Genomic DNA, 20,574 nt, shown 5'->3' on the forward strand with positions numbered 1-20,574 from the left:
ATTACAGTTTTCTGCTTTTCTTCTTCACATATAAATGATGGTTTTTACTACACACATTATGGAGAGTAACTGGTTTGCTTTCATTTTCTGTCTCTGAAGTCCTTACGGTAGTGTTACTCAGTTTTCTATGAAATGGTGCTGGTTTGCAAACTGTTTAGTTACTGGTTCAAGATGAGATAATCACAGAAAGGAAATGGAAGCATTTAGAAACTTACTGCTTTTGACTTTGTGATGATACCCAAGTGCATGATTTTGTATTTTACAAAAATATTGCTGTGTGATAGACTAGAAATAAAAATTACAGATAGTTTAAGGAGCATTGGTCCACATTTATGGCCTGCCGGCCAGCTCCAACCTACCATCTGTTTTTGTATGGCCCATGGGCTAAGAATAGTGTTTACAGATACAAATTTGCAAACAAGTTGATGATAGAGAACTCTAACTTTGAACTCTAAGTGAAATGTTGTCCCCTACCCCCCCGAATTTTATTCTCATTAGATCCATATTACCAAATATTATGCTAAATTATTATATTTTTAATTTCATCAATGAAAATTTGGAGAAATTTGTTTTCTTGTTATATAGCACTTAGGTAAAATCCTCAATTTTGCCTTTGGCATGCAAAGTCTAAAATATTCCCTTTGTGGCCTTTTACAGAAAACATTTGCTGGCCCATGGCACCTAACGTATTCACTGGTATAGAGTAAGTTTCCCATGCATCTATCTGTGTGTGCATACATACACATACACCTATTTTCTACATATGGACTTCATACTATATATATTTGGTTAAATACTATATTTAGTAAATATGGTATATTTAAACTAATAAGTATTTGAATGTAATTTTTTTTCAAGTATAAGTTTTTCTAAAAACTAGATATTTTCATTTCATAAATACAGCCCAACACACTTAAAACATGCTCTCTAACATATTATATTGTGCCAGTATCATTAGTTGCTGCTGTTGAATCATGAGGCTGTGTTTCACTCTCCCTGCCCACAAAAGCCTCACTTTTATCTGCCATGCAAGTAACGTCAAGTCCCTAGAAGAATTCAGTTAGGCTTAAAGCTTGTGGGTCTATACTGTAATCTCAAGTGGACTTTGAAGTTTATGATCCTTTTTCAGTTAATAGAATGACCTTTGTAAGTATCTACAATATAGGTGCTCAATAAACACACATTGACTATTTAGAAATTGTTAATAAACCAAGCGTGTCTATGACTGTAGATACCCAGAATTTTGTTCATGTAAGCCTATTCTCTCCAGACTTTCTAGGCTGTCTTTGAACTTACTGCCAATAAACATGATTATATAATTTAACCCTTATATGGTTAATATTCTGGGTGTGACTCTTATTTCAGATACAGGATGCATTATATCCCCAAGCTGGAGGGTTTGAATTTATACTACAACATGAGTCAAATTCACTTGGGAGACACTTCAATAATACTTCAATGCAGTTATCAGGTTACTGTCACTGTTATATTAGATGATGCTCTTAATGCAATAAGGTGAAAGAGGTTTTTAGGTATTAATTCTTTAATCTAAATCTGAAAAAGTTCATATAGTGGTTTTGAAAGTCACTATGATGAAATGTAGGAGAAAAGTGTCCCTACAGAGAAAATACACTACAAGATTTGGGGTATTAGAAAATTAATACTCTAATGTTTGGCTGCAGTTCGCTTCATAAAATCCCTATTTTCCATTATCAAATGTATGTTGCTTTAACATAGCCCCTTTCTATACAACCAAGTAGGACCCCAGAAGTCAACAACATAGAACAAAGGTATGAATTTAGCTCATTTTACCCCAATTGTGAAATTCAGAGACAAATAATAAAATACATTATTTATTCTTCAGACTTAACAGAGAATTCTAAGTTCCTTGTTTAAAAGTTTAGAAGAGCAATCCGATAGTTAATATTTCTCATACCTCTAAAATTCCTTTCCTTTTCTTTTCTTCACTGTCTGTGAATCCACTTATTATCTGGTAACAGTCTTTACAAACTTTGCTCAATTTACCACCATCGTACTCGAGTTGAGCTTTATAATCAGAACACTTCCAACAAACCACCTTAAATTAAAAAGAGGATAATGAAAAGTGATTAATCTGAAGTAATATTCACTTATAGTTAATAATGAGAAAGTTAAATGTAAAAGGCAGATTTTTATAAGATTAAGAACATTCCCATAAATGTGAGGAGTAATGCTGTAACAGGATTGTGATGGGCTCTGCCAGCTCAGCTCAGCCTTCTCTTCCTGGCCTCTAAATGTAGGTGATCCTCATCCAGATCATTTCTCTTATAACCTCTGCATGTTTCATCAACAATCTCCCAAACTGAACTCATGATCTTTCCTGCCCTCAGCCCTCTCCTTACCCTCCCCACTCCATTGCCCCCAACCTGCTCCCTCTCCTCATGCCCCCTAGGAATTGGCAGAGGCATCTCACCAGTCATGGCACGTCAGGAACCTAGGAGTCATCCCTGATACCTCCTCCACCTCACCCAGTACATTCATAATACTACAAAATCCGGCTGACTTTACGTCCTCAGTATTTCTTCAGTCTGTCTACTTTTCTACTTCTTCCTTGTAACCATCGAAGTCCAAGTTATCATTGTCCTAGTTTGCACTGCTATAACAGCCTCAAGACTGGCAGCATTCTTACTGGCCTCCAGGACTCTTGTATCATTCAAAGATATTTTCTGAAAAGCAGCCAGATGCTCATTTAGCAAAAATGCCATGTGATCACAGTCCTGCATAATTTACCTTCAATCCCTTGCTCTCTCTTTTCCGTTTTGTTATCTTCTTCTGGCCCTAAAAGTGCCATATTCCCTCCCCCTCATCTCTGCCTTCAGTGTGTTAACTCTCACCCATCCTTCACATGTTGGTTGAAATTTCACTTCCCCAAGGAGGTTCCTTTGATTTCCAGATTAGAGGATGTCTCCTGTCACTGTGTTGCTGAAGCTCCTTGTACCTTTTTTATAGCAGTGATTACAGTTTTTAATTGTATACTTGAGTGATTACTTGTCTCCTTCACTAAACTCTAAGCTGCTCTATAAGAGATTATCCTTGTATATTTTGCTCACCAGACACATGGTAAACATTTATAGAATTTCAATGAATGAATGCCTACAATGCAAATGCATATTATTTCTAAGTGAATTGTATTTTTTATAATTATTATGGAAAAATTGTTTAAGAATCTGCTAGTCTAAGAAATGATTTTCATATTTCTGGCAGCATTTTTTTTTCTCAATTTATAGGTAATACTGTATTTAAGAAACACAATTATCAGTCAATCTTTTAGTCTCAGTTTTAGAATCATGTAAAATTCATGATTAAAAAAAAAGTCCTGTGTTTTTTTCATAGTTAAAATGAAATTACTCTAGGATTTAAAAACTTACAACAATGTCTGTATCTGCAAAATCCTATCAACTAATATATTAATTTATTTTCAGATCTTATAGTATTTTGATAATCCACATACAAACACATTTTTGTTTGTTTACCTCAAGTATGTCAATACCAGAAAATATTTCAAACAAATGTGATATATTTTAAAAAGTCTTACCCTGAGAAAAAAAGATGTTTGCTCTCAATTCAATTTGATTATGAAACTGCCTCACTGGGTCAAAACTAAGTGTCAGGACAACAACAGGAAGAGTAACTCTGCAGTATAAGTGAGAATACTCTAGAAGAACTAGCCATAAAAATTGTTGCACTTAAACATACAAATAATATATTAGAATATGACTCTGCAATGCTTACTCTAATTATTCATTGCTTTTAGGAGAAAGTTTATAATCTTCAACTTGTAGGGGCAGGTCTTGGAGGGCCTTGTAAACTATTTCTCCAGCTTCATTTCATGCTTTGTTCCTTCTCACTCTTTTCACATGAAACTCAACTCAGTGATCAAACCATGATCAAATTTTGTTTATATGGCACATCCTTACTTTTAAGCATCACCAGTGTACTTAATTAGTTAACTGTCAGTCCCAGAAACATACTTTTAGATATGGAATTTGAAGAAAATCTCATAAATAACAGGGGGGATTTGCTTTGTAAAGCAGTAAAGAAACACACACACACTAAACTCCGAAAGAGTTGTAAGATTTTATAAAAATATACAAATTGAGGACATAGAAAGACTATGAAACTGCTATAAAATGAATTATGCAACCAGTATTGAACATGTTTTCAATTCCTGCTTCTGTCAGTATGACAGACGAGATAGATACTAAGAGATCCTTTTGCTGGAATACAACTAAATCTTGGATATAAAGTACAGCAAATGTAACTTTAATGCTTTGCTAGCTTACATTAAATTGAGAGGAGTCATCAAGGCCCCCTAGAAAAAAAAGATAACATGAATGAAACAACCAACTGATTTTGACCTCAAGGATTCTTCAGATTTGGCATTATCTAATATAAATTTTAAGATTACATGTGAAATGTTTGAAAATATAAAAGAATGGCAAACAACAAAACTATCAAAAATGATCACGCATATTTGGAAGGGGAAAAAAAAAACCTTCCAGAAATCAAAAATATAATCATTGAAATTAAAACCTCAAATGGATAAAATAGTGAAGTTACAACTTAGGATAAGTGAATGAAATAGAAGATAAAGTTCTATTGCTGAATGAATGCTGCAGAGAGAGACATGGAGATAGAAAATATGAAGGGAGGATTAGGTCTTATGTACATATGACTTGAATCCCATAGGGAAAGTATAGGGAAAGTGGAAGACAGTCAATATTCAATGAGACAAAGAAGTACAAGAAAAAAATTTCCAAACTGCTAAAACATAGGAAGAGGAAGCCCAACATACATTAAGTAGGCTAAAAAAAAACAAAGCTATAGGTAGGTACATTGTAGTAAAGTACAAGTCACCTGACAAAGAGAAGATATGAAAAGCAGTCAAAGAGAAAAGCAGATCACTTACAAAGGAAGGATGTTAGACTGCTGCAGAACCTCATCAGTTATAAGGGATGCAAAAGGCAGTGGAATAGTAGCTTTAAAATGCTGACAGAAAATAACCGTTAGTTTTGCTGGATTACTGATTCTAGACTATTTCACAAGGAGGAGAAAATAGACATTTTCAGAGGAAAAAAAAATGGGGGCATAAATCATCACCTACATTAAAAGCAACTATAATAACAATAGTAGTAATGATAATTCTGTCAATATTTAGGGTCAAAAGACAGCATAAAACGTTGGGCAAAAGAAGCAAGTAAATTGGGAAGGGAATGATAGAAGTTGTATTCTGTGTCCTATACATTGTTCAGAAACAATACATTTATCTCAAAACTTAATACATGACAGAAGGGCAGATCCATGACAAAGAATGGCTACACATATGGGAAAAACTTTAAAACTAGACACCTATACTTCACACTACAATAAAGCAACTTTATATGGATTAAGAATAGATAGAAAAGGCACAATTTTGAGTAAAGTACATGAGACTATCTCTGTGTGGTTAACACAAAATAAGTGTTAACCATAAAAGAATAATCGATAGACTTAAGTACATTAAAATTAATAACTTCTGTTCATCTAATACACCATGAATAATAAACTGAAAAGACTTTGAGGAGGTTTGTGCAATATACATAACCTACAAAGGATTTTTGTCCAAAAAAGATAAAGTACTATTAAACATAGTTGTTCTACAGAAGAGGAAACCAAATAGTGAATGAATTTATGAAAACATGCTCAATCTCATTAGTACTCAAGGAAATACAAATTAAGATAACCATGATTGTTCCAAAAGTGGTAGTAATGTTCCTGTTCTGAGATTGGGTGGTAGGTTCACTGACATTAACTTAATCCTATTTTCATGCTTTAACAATACTATGTTCCATAAATTCTTTTGGATATATCATATGAACAATGAAGAAGTAAAACAGTGTTCTCAAAGAAGATTTCATGATGTGGAAAAAGGTATCCAATGTAATGTTAATGGAACTGCAATATATAAAACTGCTTAGTTATTAATAACATGAATTTGGAATCAGAACATATTAACTTTTCTAAGACCCAGTTTCTCATTTGTAAAATGGGGATAATAGAAACTTCCCTTAAGAAATTGAGATAATACATACAAAACACACCAAACAATGCCTGGCACTGGTACATGATAAATGATAGCTACTATTTTTAATATTCTTTCTCTTCTCCCCTATAAACTTGCTTCATTTTTCTTGTATTTTTTGGTCAGTTAATAGCACTACCTATTTTGCAGTCATCCAAACCCAAACTTGACTATTCCCTGTCCTCCTAAACTGTATATCGAACCAATTTCCATCATGTCTAATCAAGTCTGAGCACAGTGCTTTGCATGTAATTGGTACCAAAGTAAGTTAAGTGATTTACTGAATAATTTTCTTTCTTCCAACTTGATGATTTTATATCACTAGTCACATGATTGGACTTTATTGGACATTAAAGTGACTAGCCACTTGAATGTCCAATAGTCTCACTTACATGTCCACATGCTCGACAATGATGTCTTCTCCTGGTCAGTGCATTGAAAGGCTCTTTGCATTTCATACACATCGTTACTTCATTATCTCGGATCCATCTTGGGGCTCTTTTCCCTAGCTCAGCTGTCTAAGAAGGAAAGAGAGACTTAATTTTAATAGAGAAAATCATCATTCCCTTCTATTAAAAAAACACCAACAATGATGCTCAAACCATGTTCTGAAATTCAAGATCCTTGCAAAGAAAAGGTTTAGTCAAAGAAGTTTAAGCAGTATAAAAATCTACTCACTGTTGTATTCATCTAAGAAGGAATCAGATTTTGTCTAAATAGCCAGTTTCTGGCATGGCAAAGGAAAGTTTAGATAATGATTAGATAGATCTTTTGCAACTATAAAGAGAGTAAAAGAACTATGAAGAGTTAAGAATTGAATTCTACTTACAGAAACCTCTAAATGAATGTCATTATCCTTTGCAATTGCATTTCTGAAGGTTCATTGCCTTTGATGGAAAGCATCAATAGTCTCTTGAAGGTCTAAAATAGAAATAAACATTCAAAGTGCACATTAAAGTATCATATCAAAATTAATGAAACTACTTTAGTAAATAAGTATCTTTGGGAAGTACCTTAAATATTAAAAACTTGTTTTGATGACTTATATATTAACCAAACACAACAATATGTGCATGTCTGTGTATATATACAGAGGTTACCAGAGAACAGAAATGTAGAAATCAAGTTTACCTTGATCCATTCTTCTTTGTCCTGCTCAGAACTAAAAAGAAAGAACAATAAACTTTAAAGAGAGAATACTAATGGATTACAACTGGTGAATAAAACTGTGCTTCCTCATAGACTTTGATGTTGTTCCAACTTTCCAGAATCAGTGACATCCAGGAAAAGAGTTGTAATAAAAATTAAACAGAACCTCTGGCAATTGAAACAAATAAATTCTTCTTAAAGAGAGTTTCAGATTTTCCAGACTTTGACACATTTTTTGATGAGAGAGTTAAGTTTAGCTCCATTAATATACTGCTCTGACATTAAATTTAACAACAATCATGAAGTTTTACATATTAGGTGACTATGTTCATCTAGCATTATCCTAGATAGACAACTAGTCTTCCAATTCATCTTTTCAAAAACACATGAAGTCTATTAAAGGCTACCAGTCACAGCCCATTTTAGAAAGATTACAACTATCCTCTAAGAATCTAAAATATCTTTGTAAGGCCTTGGGGAGCTATTTAATATTTCCTTTGATAAACAATTTTATTTTCCTATTGCTAGGAGGCTTCAGACAATACCATACCTAACTCATTATAGATAAAGCAAAATGTAAAAAAAAATTTAAATGTACCTAGGAAGATTTCATAGATTAATGGCCCCCAGTGATTAATAATTCTCCTCTGGGAAAATTTCTTTGACTTTTGTCAGGTCCCCTATTTTCCTGTTGATACAAATTTTATTTCATCTTCCTTGCAAGTACTGGTTTGTAAGCTGCAGCTGGCTATTGACATATACCTTATTTGAAAAATCCCCTTTAATGGACTTTAGTTTGGGTGACATCATCAAACTGCAGGAAATTTTGAAGACTGTCAAAGATTGGGCTCCGTTTGCCTCTGGTAGGGTAGGGCGAAGTTTGGGTTTCAGCTTGAATGTCACATGCCTTATTCCCACAAGTGTAAAATATGCATGAGTCTGCTGGAGGTTTACTCCTCTGGTACCAACTAGTTTTCCAAAAAATTTATTATTGAACCCCACAATATGCAGGAATGCTGCTGGAATCTGTGCCTGCCCATTGGGAGACTGCCTACTGTTCAGCTGGCGATCCTTGGGCCAAGAGCTAGGTGTTTCAGTCCTGCTCCGCAGGAGCTTTGCTTCCTGCTGCTTTTTCCTGCCCCCAAGAAATCAGTTCTGTGGTCCTGGAAGCAGAGTTACTTTTATTTTATTTTATTTTTTTTAATCATCATTTTATTGAGATATATTCACATACCACGCAGTCATACAAAACAAATTGTACTTTCGATTGTTTACAGTACCATTACATAGTTGTACATTCATCACCTAAATCAATCCCTGACACCTTCATTAGCACACACACAAAAATAACAAGAATAATAATTAGAGTGAAAAAGAGCAATTGAAGTAAAAAAGAACACTGGGTACCTTTGTCTGTTTGTTTCCTTCCCCTACTTTTCTACACATCCATCCATAAACTAGACAAAGTGGAGTTTGGTCCTTATGGCATTCCCAATCCCACTGTCACCCCTCATAAGCTACATTTTTATACAACTGTCTTCGAGATTCATGGGTTCTGGGTTGTAGTTTAATAGTTTCAGGTATCCACCACCTGCTACCCCAATTCTTTAGAACCTAAAAAAGGTTGTCTAAAGTGTGCGTAAGAGTGCCCACCAGAGTGATCTCTCGGCTCGTTTTGGAATCTCTCTGCCACTGAAGCTTATTTCATTTCCTTTCACATCCCCCTTTTGGTCAAGAAGATGTTCTCCATCCCACGATGTCGGGTCTACATTCCTCCCCGGGAGTCATATTCCACGTTGCCAGGGAGATTCACTTCCCTGGGTGTCTGATCCCACGTAGGGGGGAGGGCAGTGATTTCACCTTTCAAGTTGGCTTAGCCAGAGAGAGAGGGCCACATCTGAGCAACAAAGAGGCATTCAGGAGGAGACTCTTAGGCACAAATACAGGGAGGCCTAGCCTCTCCTTTGCAGCAACCGTCTTCCCAAGGGTAAAACTTATGGTAGAGGGCTCAACCCATCAAACCCCAGTCCCCTATGTCTGTGGTCATGTTAGCAACCATGGTGGTGGGGTTGGGTAATACCCCTGCATTCTCCACAGGCTCCTCAAGGGGGCAATACATCTTTTTTTTTTTTTCCTTGTTTGTCTTTTTACTTTTTTTTTTTTTTTTAACTTTCCCTTCTTTTTTAAATCAACTGTATGAAAAAAAAGTGAAAAAGAAAACAAACATACAATAAAAGAACATTTCAGAGAGACCATAACAAGGGAGTAAGAAAAAGACAACTAACCTAACTGCTTAACTTCCAACATGTTCCTACTTTACCCCAAGAAAGTTACATAATATAGCAACATTTCAGTGAACTTGTTCCTACTACATCCATCAGAAATTAACAGACCATAGTCATTTCTGGGCATCCCCAGAACGTTAAATAGCTTATCTGTTCTTCTTGGATTATTGTTCCCCTTCCTTAATTGCTCTCTACTGCTAGTTCCCCTACATTCTACATTATAAACCATTTGTTTTACATTTTTCAGAGTTCACATTAGTGGTAGCATATAATATTTCTCTTTTTCTGCCTGGCTTATTTCGCTCAGCATTATGTCTTCAAGGTTCATCCATGTTGTCATATGTTTCACCAGATCGTTCCTTCTTACTGCCGCGTAGTATTCCATCGTGTGTATATACCACATTTTATTTATCCACTCATCTGTTGAAGGACATTTGGGTTGTTTCCATCTCTTGGCAATTGTGAATAATGCTGCTATGAACATTGGCGTGCAGATATCTGTTCGTGTCACTGCTTTCCGATCTTCCGGGTATATACCGAGAAGTGCAATCGCTGGATCGAATGGTAGCTCTATATCTAGTTTTCTAAGGAACTGCCAGACTGACTTCCAGAGTGGCTGAACCATTATACAGTCCCACCAACAATGAATAAGAGTTCCAATTTCTCCACATCCCCTCCAGCATTTGTAGTTTCCTGTTTGTTTAATGGCAGCCATTCTAATCGGTGTTAGATGATATCTCATTGTGGTCTTAATTTGCATCTCTCTAATAGCTAGTGAAGCTGAACATTTTTTCATGTGTTTCTTGGCCATTTGTATTTCCTCTTCAGAGAACTGTCTTTTCATATCTTTTGCCCATTTTATAATTGGGCTGTCTGTACTATTGTCATTGAGTTGTAGGATTTCTTTGTATATGTAAGATATCAGTCTTTTGTCAGATACATGGTTTCCAAAAATTTTTTCCCATTGAGTTGGCTGCCTCTTTACCTTTTTGAGAAATTCCTTTGAGGTGCAGAAACTTCTAAGCTTGAGGAGTTCCCATTTATCTATTTTCTCTTTTGTTGCTTGTGCTTTGGGTGTAAAGTCTAGGAAGTGGCCTCCTAATACAAGGTCTTGAAGATGTTTTCCTACATTATCTTCTAGGAGTTTAATGGTACTTTCTTTTATATTGAGATCTTTGATCCATTTTGAGTTAATTTTTGTGGAGGGGGTGAGGTAGGGGTCCTCTTTCATTCTTTTGGATATGGATATCCAACTCTCCCAGCCCCATTTGTTGAAAAGACCATTATGGCTCAGTTCGGTGACTTTGGGGGCCTTATCAAAGATCAGTCGGCCATAGATCTGAGGGTCTATCTCTGAATTCTCAATTCGATTCCATTGATCTATGTGTCTATCTTTGTGCCAGTACCATGCTGTTTTGGCAACTGTGGCTTTATAATAAGCTTCAAAGTCAGGGAGTGTAAGTCCTCCCACTTCATTTTTCTTTTTTAGAGTGTCTTTAGCAATTCGAGGCATCTTCCCTTTCCAAATAAATTTGATAACTAGCTTTTCCAAGTCTGCAAAGTAGGTTGTTGGAATTTTGATTGGGATTGCATTGAATCTGTAGATGAGTTTGGGACAGTTGACATCTTAATGAAATTTAGTCTTCCTATCCATGAACATGGAATATTTTTCCATCTTTTAAGGTCCCCTTCTATTTCTTTTAGTAGAGTTATGTAGTTTTCTTTGTATAGGTCTTTTACATCTTTGGTTAAGTTTATTCCTAGGTACTTGATTTTTTTAGTTGCTATTGAAAATGGTATCTTTTTCTTGAGTGTCTCTTCAGTTTGTTCATTTCTAGCATATAGAAACATGACTGACTTATGTGCATTAATCTTGTATCCCGCTACTTTGCTAAATTTGTTTATTAGCTCTAGTAGGTGTATCGTTGATTTCTCAGGGTTTTCTAGATATAAGATCATATCATCTGCAAACAATGACAGTTTTACTTCTTCTTTTCCAATTTGGATGCCTTTTATTTCTTTGTGTTGCCGGATTGCCCTGGCTAGCACTTCCAGCACAATGTTGAATAACAGTGGTGACAGCGGGCATCCTTGTCTTGTTCCTGATCTTAGAGGGAAGGCTTTCAGTCTCTCACCATTGAGTACTATGCTGGCTGTGGGTTTTTCATATATGCTCTTTATCATGTTGAGGAAGTTTCCTTCAATTCCTACCTTTTGAAGTGTTTTTATCAAAAAGGGATGTTGGATTTTGTCAAATGCTTTTTCAGCATCTATTGAGATGATCAATTGAATTTTCCCTTTCGAGTTTTTAATGTGTTGTAATACATTGATTGTTTTTCTTATGTTGAACCATCCTTGCATGCCTGGAATGAACCCCACTTGGTCATGGTGTATGATTTTTTTAATGTGTCTTTGGATTCGATTTGCAAGTATTTTGTTGAGGATTTTTGCATCTATATTCATTAGGGAGATTGGCCGGTAGTTTTCCTTTTTTGTAGCATCTTTGCCTGGTTTTGGTATTAGATTGATGTTAGCTTCATAAAATGAGTTAGGTAGTGTTCCATTTTCTTCAATGTTTTGAAAGAGTTTGAGTAAGATTGGTGTCAGTTCTTTCTGGAAAGTTTGGTAGAATTCCCCTGTGAAGCCATCTGGCCCTGGGCATTTATTTGTGGGAAGATTTTTGATGACTGATTGGATCTCTTTGCTTGTGATGGGTTGGTTGAGGTCTTCTATTTCTTCTCTGGTCAGTCTAGGTTGTTCATATGTTTCCAGGAAATTGTCCATTTCCTCTACATTCTCCAGTTTGTTGCCATACAGTTGTTCATAGTATCCTCTTATAATTTTTTTAATTTCTTCAGGATCTGCAGTTATGTCACCTTTTCATTCATTATTTTGTTTATATGGGTCTTCTCTCTTTTGGTTTTGTCAGTCTAGCTAGGGGCTTGTCAATCTTGTTGATCTTCTCAAAGAACCAACTTTTGGTGATATTTATCCTCTCTATTGTTTTTTTGTTCTCTATGTCATTTATTTCTGCTTTAATCCTTGTTATTTCTTTTCTTGTACTTGGTTTAGGATTGGTTTGCTGTTCATTTTCTAGCTTCTTCAGTTGATCCATTAGTTCTTTGATTTTGGCTCTTTCTTCCTTTTTAATATATGCATTTAGTGCTATAAATTTCCCCCTTAGCACTGCTTTTGCTGCATCCCATAGGTTTTGGTATGTTGTGTTCTCATTTTCATTCATTCGTCTCTATATAGCAATTTCTCTTGCTATTTCTTCTTTAACCCACTGATTGTTTAGGCATGTGTTGTTTAACCTCCAGGTATTTGTGAATTTTCTAAGTCTCTGATGGTTATTGACTTCTAATTGTATTCCATTGTGGTCAGAGAATGTGCTTTGAATAATTTCAATCTTTTTAAATTTATTGAGGCTTGTTTTATGTCCCAGCATATGATCTATTCTGGAGAAAGTTCCGTGAGCACTAGAAAAGTATGTGTATCCTGGTGATTTGGGATGTAATGTCCTGTAGATGTCTGTTAAATCTAATTCATTTATCAGATTGTTTAGGTTTTCAATTTCCTTATTGGTCTTCTGTCTGGTTGATCTATCTATAGGAGAGAGTGATGTGTTGAAGTCTCCCACAATTATTGTGGAAACATCAATTGCTTCCTTTAGTTTTGCCAGTGTTTCTCTCATGTATTTTGTGGCACCTTGATTGGGTGCATAGACATTTACGATTGTTATTTCTTCTTGCTGAATTGCCCCTTTTATTAGTATGTAGTGGCCTTCTTTGTCTCTCAAAACATCCCTGCATTTGAAGTCTATTTTATCTGAGATTAATATTGCTACACCTGCTTTCTTTTGGCTGTAGCTTGCATGAAATATTTTTTTCCATCCTTTCACTTTCAGTTTCTTTGTGTCCCTGTGTCTAAGATGAGTCTCTTGTATGCAACATATTGATGGTTCATTTTTTTTGATCCATTCTGCGAATCTATATCTTTTAATTGGGGAGTTTAATCCATTTACATTCAATGTTAAAACCGTGAAGGCATTTCTTGAATCGGCCATCTTATCCTTTGGATTATGTTTGCCATATTTTTCCCTCTCTCTATTAATATCCTTTATTGTACCCATACCGAATCTCTTTAGTACTGAACCTTTCTCCAAGTCTCTCTGTCCTGTCTTTGTTTCTCTGTCTGTAGGGCTCCCTTTAGTATCTCCAGTAGGGCAGGTCTCTTGTTAGCAAATTCTCTCAGCATTTCTTTGTCTGTGAAAAATTTAAGCTCTCCCTCAAATTTGAAGGAGAGCTTTGCTGGATAAAGTATTCTTGGCTGGAAATTCCTCTCACTCAGAATTTTAAATATATCGTGCCACTGCCTTCTTGCCTCCATGGTGGCTGCTGAGTAGTCACTACTTAGTCTTATGCTGTTTCCTTTGTATGTGGTGAATTGCTTTTCTCTTGCTGCTTTCAGAACTTGCTCCTTCTCTTCTATGTTTGACAGTGTGATCAGTATATGTCTCGGAGTGGGTTTATTTGGATTTATTCTATTTGGAGTTCGCTGAGCATTTATGATTTGTGTATTTACGTTGTTTAGAAGATTTGGGAAGTTTTCCCCAACAATTTCTTTGAATACTCTTCCTAGACCTTTACCCTTTTCTTCCCCTTCTGGGACACCAATGAGTCTTATATTCGGACGTTTCATATTATCTATCATATCCCTGAGGTCCATTTCGAGTTTTTCAATTTTTTTCCCCATTCTTTCTTTTATGCTTTCATTTTCCATTCTGTCATCTTCCAGGTCACTGATTCGTTGTTCAACTTCCTCTAGTCTTGTACTATGAGTGTCCAGAATCTTTTTAATTTGGTCAACAGTTTCTTTAATTTCCATAAGATCATCCATTTTTTTATTTAGTCTTGCAATGTCTTCTTTATGCTCTTCTAGGGTCTTCTTGATTTCCTTCATATCCCGTACTATGGTCTCATTGTTCATCTTTAGTTCTTTGAGTAGCTGCTCTAGGTGCTGTGTCTCTTCTGGTCTTTTGATTTGGGTGCTTGGGCTTGGGTTATCCATATCGTCTGGTTTTTTCATATGCTTTATAATTTTCTGTTGTTTCTGGCCTCGTGGCATTTGCTGAACTTGATAGGGTTCTTTTAGGGTTTGTAGACCTATTGAAGTCCTTATCTCTAATTTATCAGATCTACAGCTTCGTGGAGTACACTTTCTCTAACTAACCAGCAGGTGGCGTCCACGAGCCACCTGTTCTCCACAAGCCAGATCTCCCCTGCTTAGCCTTTTTGGTGAGTGGGGGAGTGAGTCTTGTGGGGCCCAATTGGTGTACCAAGCTTGCGTGTGTAGTTGGTGTTGCCTGCCCTGTATGTGGGGCGTGTTTCTGGGCAGTCGGGGAGGGGGGTGGCCCTAACAATCAAATCTCCCTGATGATCCTAGAGTTTTAAAGCTGCTGCAATAGTCTAATCCTTCAGTTCAGTCCTGCCACAGTTTGTCTCTGCCACTGACCCACAAGTCTTTGGTATTGGCGTATGGCTCCTGAGACTTGCAAGTGGGCCCCTCTTCCAGGCTGTGCACCCGGGTCCTCTGTTGAGGGATGACTGTGCTATGTCACAGGTGAGTGCCGTCCCCCCAGGGCAGTTCTGGGCTGCTGGGCTGTGTAGGGAGGCTCCCAGTCTGCTCAAATGATGGCTGAATGGGGCTTTGTTAATTCACACTGCTCCACCTTCCCAGCTCTGGGACATTCAGCTGAGGTTGCAGGGAAGGCTAATGTCCACGCCCAGTTTTGTGGTGTGTGCCTGTTATTTGAAGCACTTCCGTCACACTGGGTTGTCTGGGGCAGCTCTGGGCTATGGGGCTGGCGATGGGCAGGAGTGTTTCCTGTCCACCAGGATGGTGGCTGTGAGCGGACACCCCCCTTTCTTGGGAAGTTGTGTTGTTTAGTGAATTTTCTCAGCCACTGGATTATTGCCTTTTGTCTCAGAGCTCTCTTAGTTCTGCTCTTGACTTGACGTGCCCAAGCTGCAATTCTTTGAAGCTTTCTGTATTGAGCTTCTTAGAGTAATTGTTTTAGAAAAAGCAAAAAGGATTTAAAAAAAAAAAAAACAAAAAAAACGGCCCTCCTCAGAGATCTAATGGGTTATTGAAATGCTAATAGACAAAGCAACCAGGGCCATTAAGGAAAGGTGCACAGGGCAGAGAGATCAGCTTTGCTTCGGGATTTGCATATGCGCCTCAAGGCCTGAGCTCCGCCCTTCCCCTTTCTGTGTTCACCAGAACTCCAAAAATCCTCTGCTTTTATTTTGGAGTTTTTCGTGTTGTTTTTTTTCTATGCCTGTCTCCTCTCTGCTGGGCTGGCTGCTCTCAGAGTCTCTGTGTCTGGTCTCAGTCTATCTATGGTTGGAGTTTGAATCAGTAGAATGAGTTTTCGATAAGAGCAGCCACTGCAGTTCTCCCTTCTCCTTCCCGGAGCTGACAGCCCCTCCTCCCCCAGGACTGAGCCTGGCAGGGAGGGGCGCGGGTCCCCTGGCCGCAAAAACTTACAGATTTCGCTGATCTCAGCAGTTCCACGTTTTCATGAGTGTTGTATGAAGTATGCCCAAAGACAGATTGCTCTGTGGTGTCCAGTCCACGCAGTTCCTGGCTTTTTACCTACTTTCCTGGAGGAGTAACTAAAACTTACAGCTCACAGTCTGCCATCTTGCCCCGCCTCCAGAGTTACTTTTAAACTTTCAAATGCAGGCCAAGAAATTGGACAAGTCCTCTCTGCTTTTTTGTTTTAGTTTTTTAGTTGTGGCACGCTTTTTTTTTTTTTTTTTTTTTTTAACTTTAATTTACTTAGTACTATGTTTTAATTTCTATTTAGGAATATAAAATTACTGAATAAATGATATAAAACAGATTTATTTTCATTCTTTTCAATTTGGAAGAAGAAGCGTAAGAGGTCAGCTTTGTGGCTGACTCATACTTCAACAAGAAAAGCAGAATCCTTTTTTCCCAGTTGGCTGTAGATATGAACTCTGTAAATCTGTCCAAATATATCCCCTGACTTTCTGGGACCTTCATTGTTTATCTCCATTCTTGAGAGAACCATAATGGACCAGATTAAAAGTAATCACTAATTCAGATCTTCATTATCACGATATAATCAAAATAAAACTAGAGCAATAATATTAGGGGAATAAGACATTTAAGGGAAAATGACCATGCTTCTAATAATTGGAATGTATCCAATACTGCATATTAGAACTGTTCAACGTGAGGACTGTCTGTATTTAAGAAAATTCCTCACTAATCAGCCACATCCTGAAGAGAAAACATCTGAACCTGCAAATGGAGGGCTGGAGTCTCCCTACAGGCTCTCAAGAAATCCTGCTGTTCTGACACATCCCTCAGGTTTGCAGATTTGGAACTTTGCTGACATTTCAGAGTCAGCAGCACCTTCATTCTTCTGGGAAGAGGACTTCTATGATGATCAGAACTACTGGTGAGGGCTCCATGTTACCATGGCCACTAACTCAGCAAGTCAACCTCTGAAGACTAATCAGAGTGAGGACTCATGTCAGGACCCTCCAGCACAGCATCATAAATTCTTCCCTTGTGTCTGTGTGGCTGGGACCCAAATTCCTCTATGACATGAGATGAGAAAACCATGACGTTCAAAGGCAAGGCCTCCACCACTTGTAATCATGATTGAAATGCCAACTGCTAATCCTCACAGCCGTCTTCTGACTGTTCTCTAGGTAATGGGAAGTTCAGCACATACCTCGGTAGAAAATCAAAGAACTGGCTGTTTCATCAATCTTTTCCTTCTTGCCTCATCTTCCTTAACTGTAATTCCAACAATTCCCTGACTCCTAGGCACAGATTCTTGCTACAATGTGCTTATTCTCTTTTTAAAGTGTAAAGTTTAAGCCTTTAGGTAGTTCCTAAGTATAAACATCCAGGTTGGATTCACCTGAGCAGCCAGAACCACATGCTTTTGATGTGAAAGAAGAGAGGCTCTCTGGCTCTCCAAAGATTGTGAGGTTCAGCACTATTAGAGCTGGGATCGGTACTTAACCTTCTGATCTCTGACATTCTGGAGTATCCAACTTTTTAGCATGCCAGGCCTTTATAGAATAAGTAGATGACTGTCTTCTAAAGCAGGTATTTCAAAACCTGGCAGCAGTCTCATTGTCTTCCAGAGGTTCATGCTTGAGTTAGTTATGATCTACTGCAGTGGTCCTCATCTCTTTTTTTTCCCTCCAAACATGGCTATGCTTGGAGAATGTTAACTGAGCCCCAAATAGCTCTTCCCCTTTGTGTACCCTCCAACTATGGCAGGAGAATCTTTACCTTACTACCCCACTTCCTCTAAACATTGCTCTCCATCCAGTGCTACTAAGTCCCATAAGTGCACTCTGAAGGGTGCAGCTCCAACATTTAGCATGGAATAATAAGCATTAACAAACATTTATGGACCAAAAAGAGGGATGCAGGGAGGCAAGATTAAGGCAGAATCTTTTCCTACAAGTCTCGAAATTCTGCTTGATTCCAACAATGGCATTCTCTGAACACCCTGTAAATCTGACAATTCAGTTCAATTTACTGAGTGCATACTGTCTGCAAACCATGTCCTAGGCACTGTGGAGGATTCAGCAGAGAGGAAGACATGATTCTCGTCTTTAAGAGCTCTTATCTCTCCATTTTCATCAACTAGATTTTCAGCGATCTGTAGCATTCACATGGGAAATACCCTTAAAACTACTCTGTCCTGTGAGTAATTCTGATGCTTTCAAAAAGTTGTTACAGGAATGGTTCCCTTACCTGGCCTGCAGTTCCAGGGTTCTCTCTTTCCCAGATATCTGGAAAGTGTGTGGGTATTCTTCATTGTGAGTCTCTACAATTTTCATTCCGTCAATGCCAACCCTAGTTCGAACTGTGTACTTAGAGCCCACCAGGCTGAATCTGGGCACACAGTACAGCAACATGTTGTTGAACTGCAAGGAGGCACAGCACACATCAGTAAACAGGAAAATAAAGAAAAGAGAGAAGAAAGACCAATATTAAAAGTAGCCCTGGACAGAAATTCCAAGGAATTCCCGGGGAATATGGTACTTCTAATGTAAGTAAAATTAATCAGTACTACACTTGAGATTTTATAACGAGCCCATTATGCTCATATCAAAATCACTATAGTCTTAAAATTGTAACCACATATTTCATTTTAATTAGATATTTTATTGATATTTCATAAACCAACCATCATTTTGTCCATCATTGTTTACGGAAATTTAGCTCATTTAAAGTCAGCAACAATTTATGAAGAATCTTCTATATACCAGGAACTGAAGTTTTCAGCTTTGTAAGTTAAAGCCCTTCTTAAACACCAAAATTTATATTGTCACAGCTTACAGAGCAAGTCCAAATAATTTTTAGAAGAAGAGTACTATTTAGCATTTATTTTTACCAGGCTGCTTAATGTTCAAAAATTTTTTAAAAAATAGCTGAATTAGTCCAAATTTCATTAGAACATGTGGCATTAGCATACTAAATCCTACGTAGAAGGTAATGCACATGGCCAGGATTTATATTTTATATTTGCTCACACAGTGTTCTTCAACAGTATTATAAATCCATGGAATTTGGCTTAAGAAAGTACCATGTATGAATTAACAGAGGACTTTAGGAAGAGATCTTTAAAATTAGGGCCTTACTCTTTACAAGATTTACTTTTTAAATGAAGTTAATTTTTAAATGAAGTAAACTTTGTTTTGGAACAATCAAATTACTTACAATGCCTCATTTCTAGTCAACAGTTAACAGCCCTTGCTAACCAGGATGAATACAAATTACATGTAAAGAAGCTAATGCAATCTTAATTCATTTTCAATGATTTTCTGAAGGCATTTAGTTCACTTTTGAATATGTTAAAACATGCACAGAGATGAAACCTAAATATTTGGGTTAATTTGTGGACAGATTCCCAAGAGAAGGTATATACTTTCTACATCATATTTATTGCTTCTTACGTTATTTGTAGGTTTACATACATTTTTCTAAAACAAGAGCAATTGGGGTCTAAACAAATTATCTTTTAAAAGTTATTTTCCCAAGAGCATATACTTTAAATTCATCAGAATTATTTCACTTGGGTCACAAGGTTTCTCAATTTGTTATTTAGCGGTGCAAACTCTGAGGTCAGTATTCATTTCCCCCTCTCCCCCTCATGAGCTGCGTAACTGCTTGTGCCTCAGGATCATTATCTGTAAAAGTCACAGGTTTTTGAGAGGATTAAATGAGGAAACGTGAAGTGTTGAGAGTGGCACTTGCACTTAAGTGCTTAAATTCAACCAGGTCTCACTTCACTCGCTTCTGCTTTTTGAGGCCAGACCTTCTCCTGCTAGGCCCTCAGTTTGGCCCCACAGTGCCATAAAGTCAGGAAATATCAATGGATATTTAATACAATCCAAAATGTTTATGTGACACTGTCTGTTGTGCTCATCTGAAGCCAATTTCTCATCAGTTGTTTCTTATACATCATTTCGTAACTTCCTGTAACTGCTACCAAAAATTTCTGTTCCACATTGGATAATGTAAAAGTAAAAGGAGACTAAGTAGATTTTCAGATAAGTCCCAGTGCCGCCGTTCATACATTGGCATTTCTGGAAGAGGACAGTAACGGCTTATGCTTTATCATTATCTACTATGTTCTGAGTGTGGCAGTCACAGTCTTCATCATAGTACATAGGATTTAGACATTTAAAAAATTCTGGAATGCCTTCTCACCATCCTTCTCTTAGCTCATTAAGACAAGAGCTCACTTGCTAATTTTCTTTCTCTCTTCTACCAGCACCTCCTCAGGAGGAGACTTGGCCAAGGCTCTGGCTGCTGTAGGAGCCGCAGAGCCTCCATCACAATCAACAGGGCTCACACTTTCAAGCCATGAACAATAACCAAACTGTTTCATTACATCTGTCACTCAGTTTGAAGAAATAATGTTATGGTATAAAATTTTAGTTATGCAATGCCTATTAAGTTTTCCTTCTAATA

The 20,574-nt window shown here is 37.1% G+C and overlaps 1 protein-coding gene across 1 annotated transcript in view; it reads right to left on the reverse strand.

Annotated features, from left to right (window-relative positions):
* Positions 1–20,574, reverse strand: part of FGD4 (FYVE, RhoGEF and PH domain containing 4) — a 224,280-nt gene that overhangs the window by 9,314 nt on the left and 194,392 nt on the right. Inside the window, 5 exon segments of the mRNA XM_037846493.1 lie at positions 1,937–2,077; positions 6,493–6,618; positions 6,930–7,020; positions 7,230–7,262; positions 18,349–18,521. Of these exon segments, the coding sequence (XP_037702421.1) occupies positions 1,937–2,077; positions 6,493–6,618; positions 6,930–7,020; positions 7,230–7,262; positions 18,349–18,521 (564 nt within the window).

Source organism: Choloepus didactylus, chromosome 8 (assembly GCF_015220235.1).
Source record: "Choloepus didactylus isolate mChoDid1 chromosome 8, mChoDid1.pri, whole genome shotgun sequence".
In the NCBI taxonomy this organism is placed as follows: domain Eukaryota; kingdom Metazoa; phylum Chordata; class Mammalia; order Pilosa; family Megalonychidae; genus Choloepus; species Choloepus didactylus.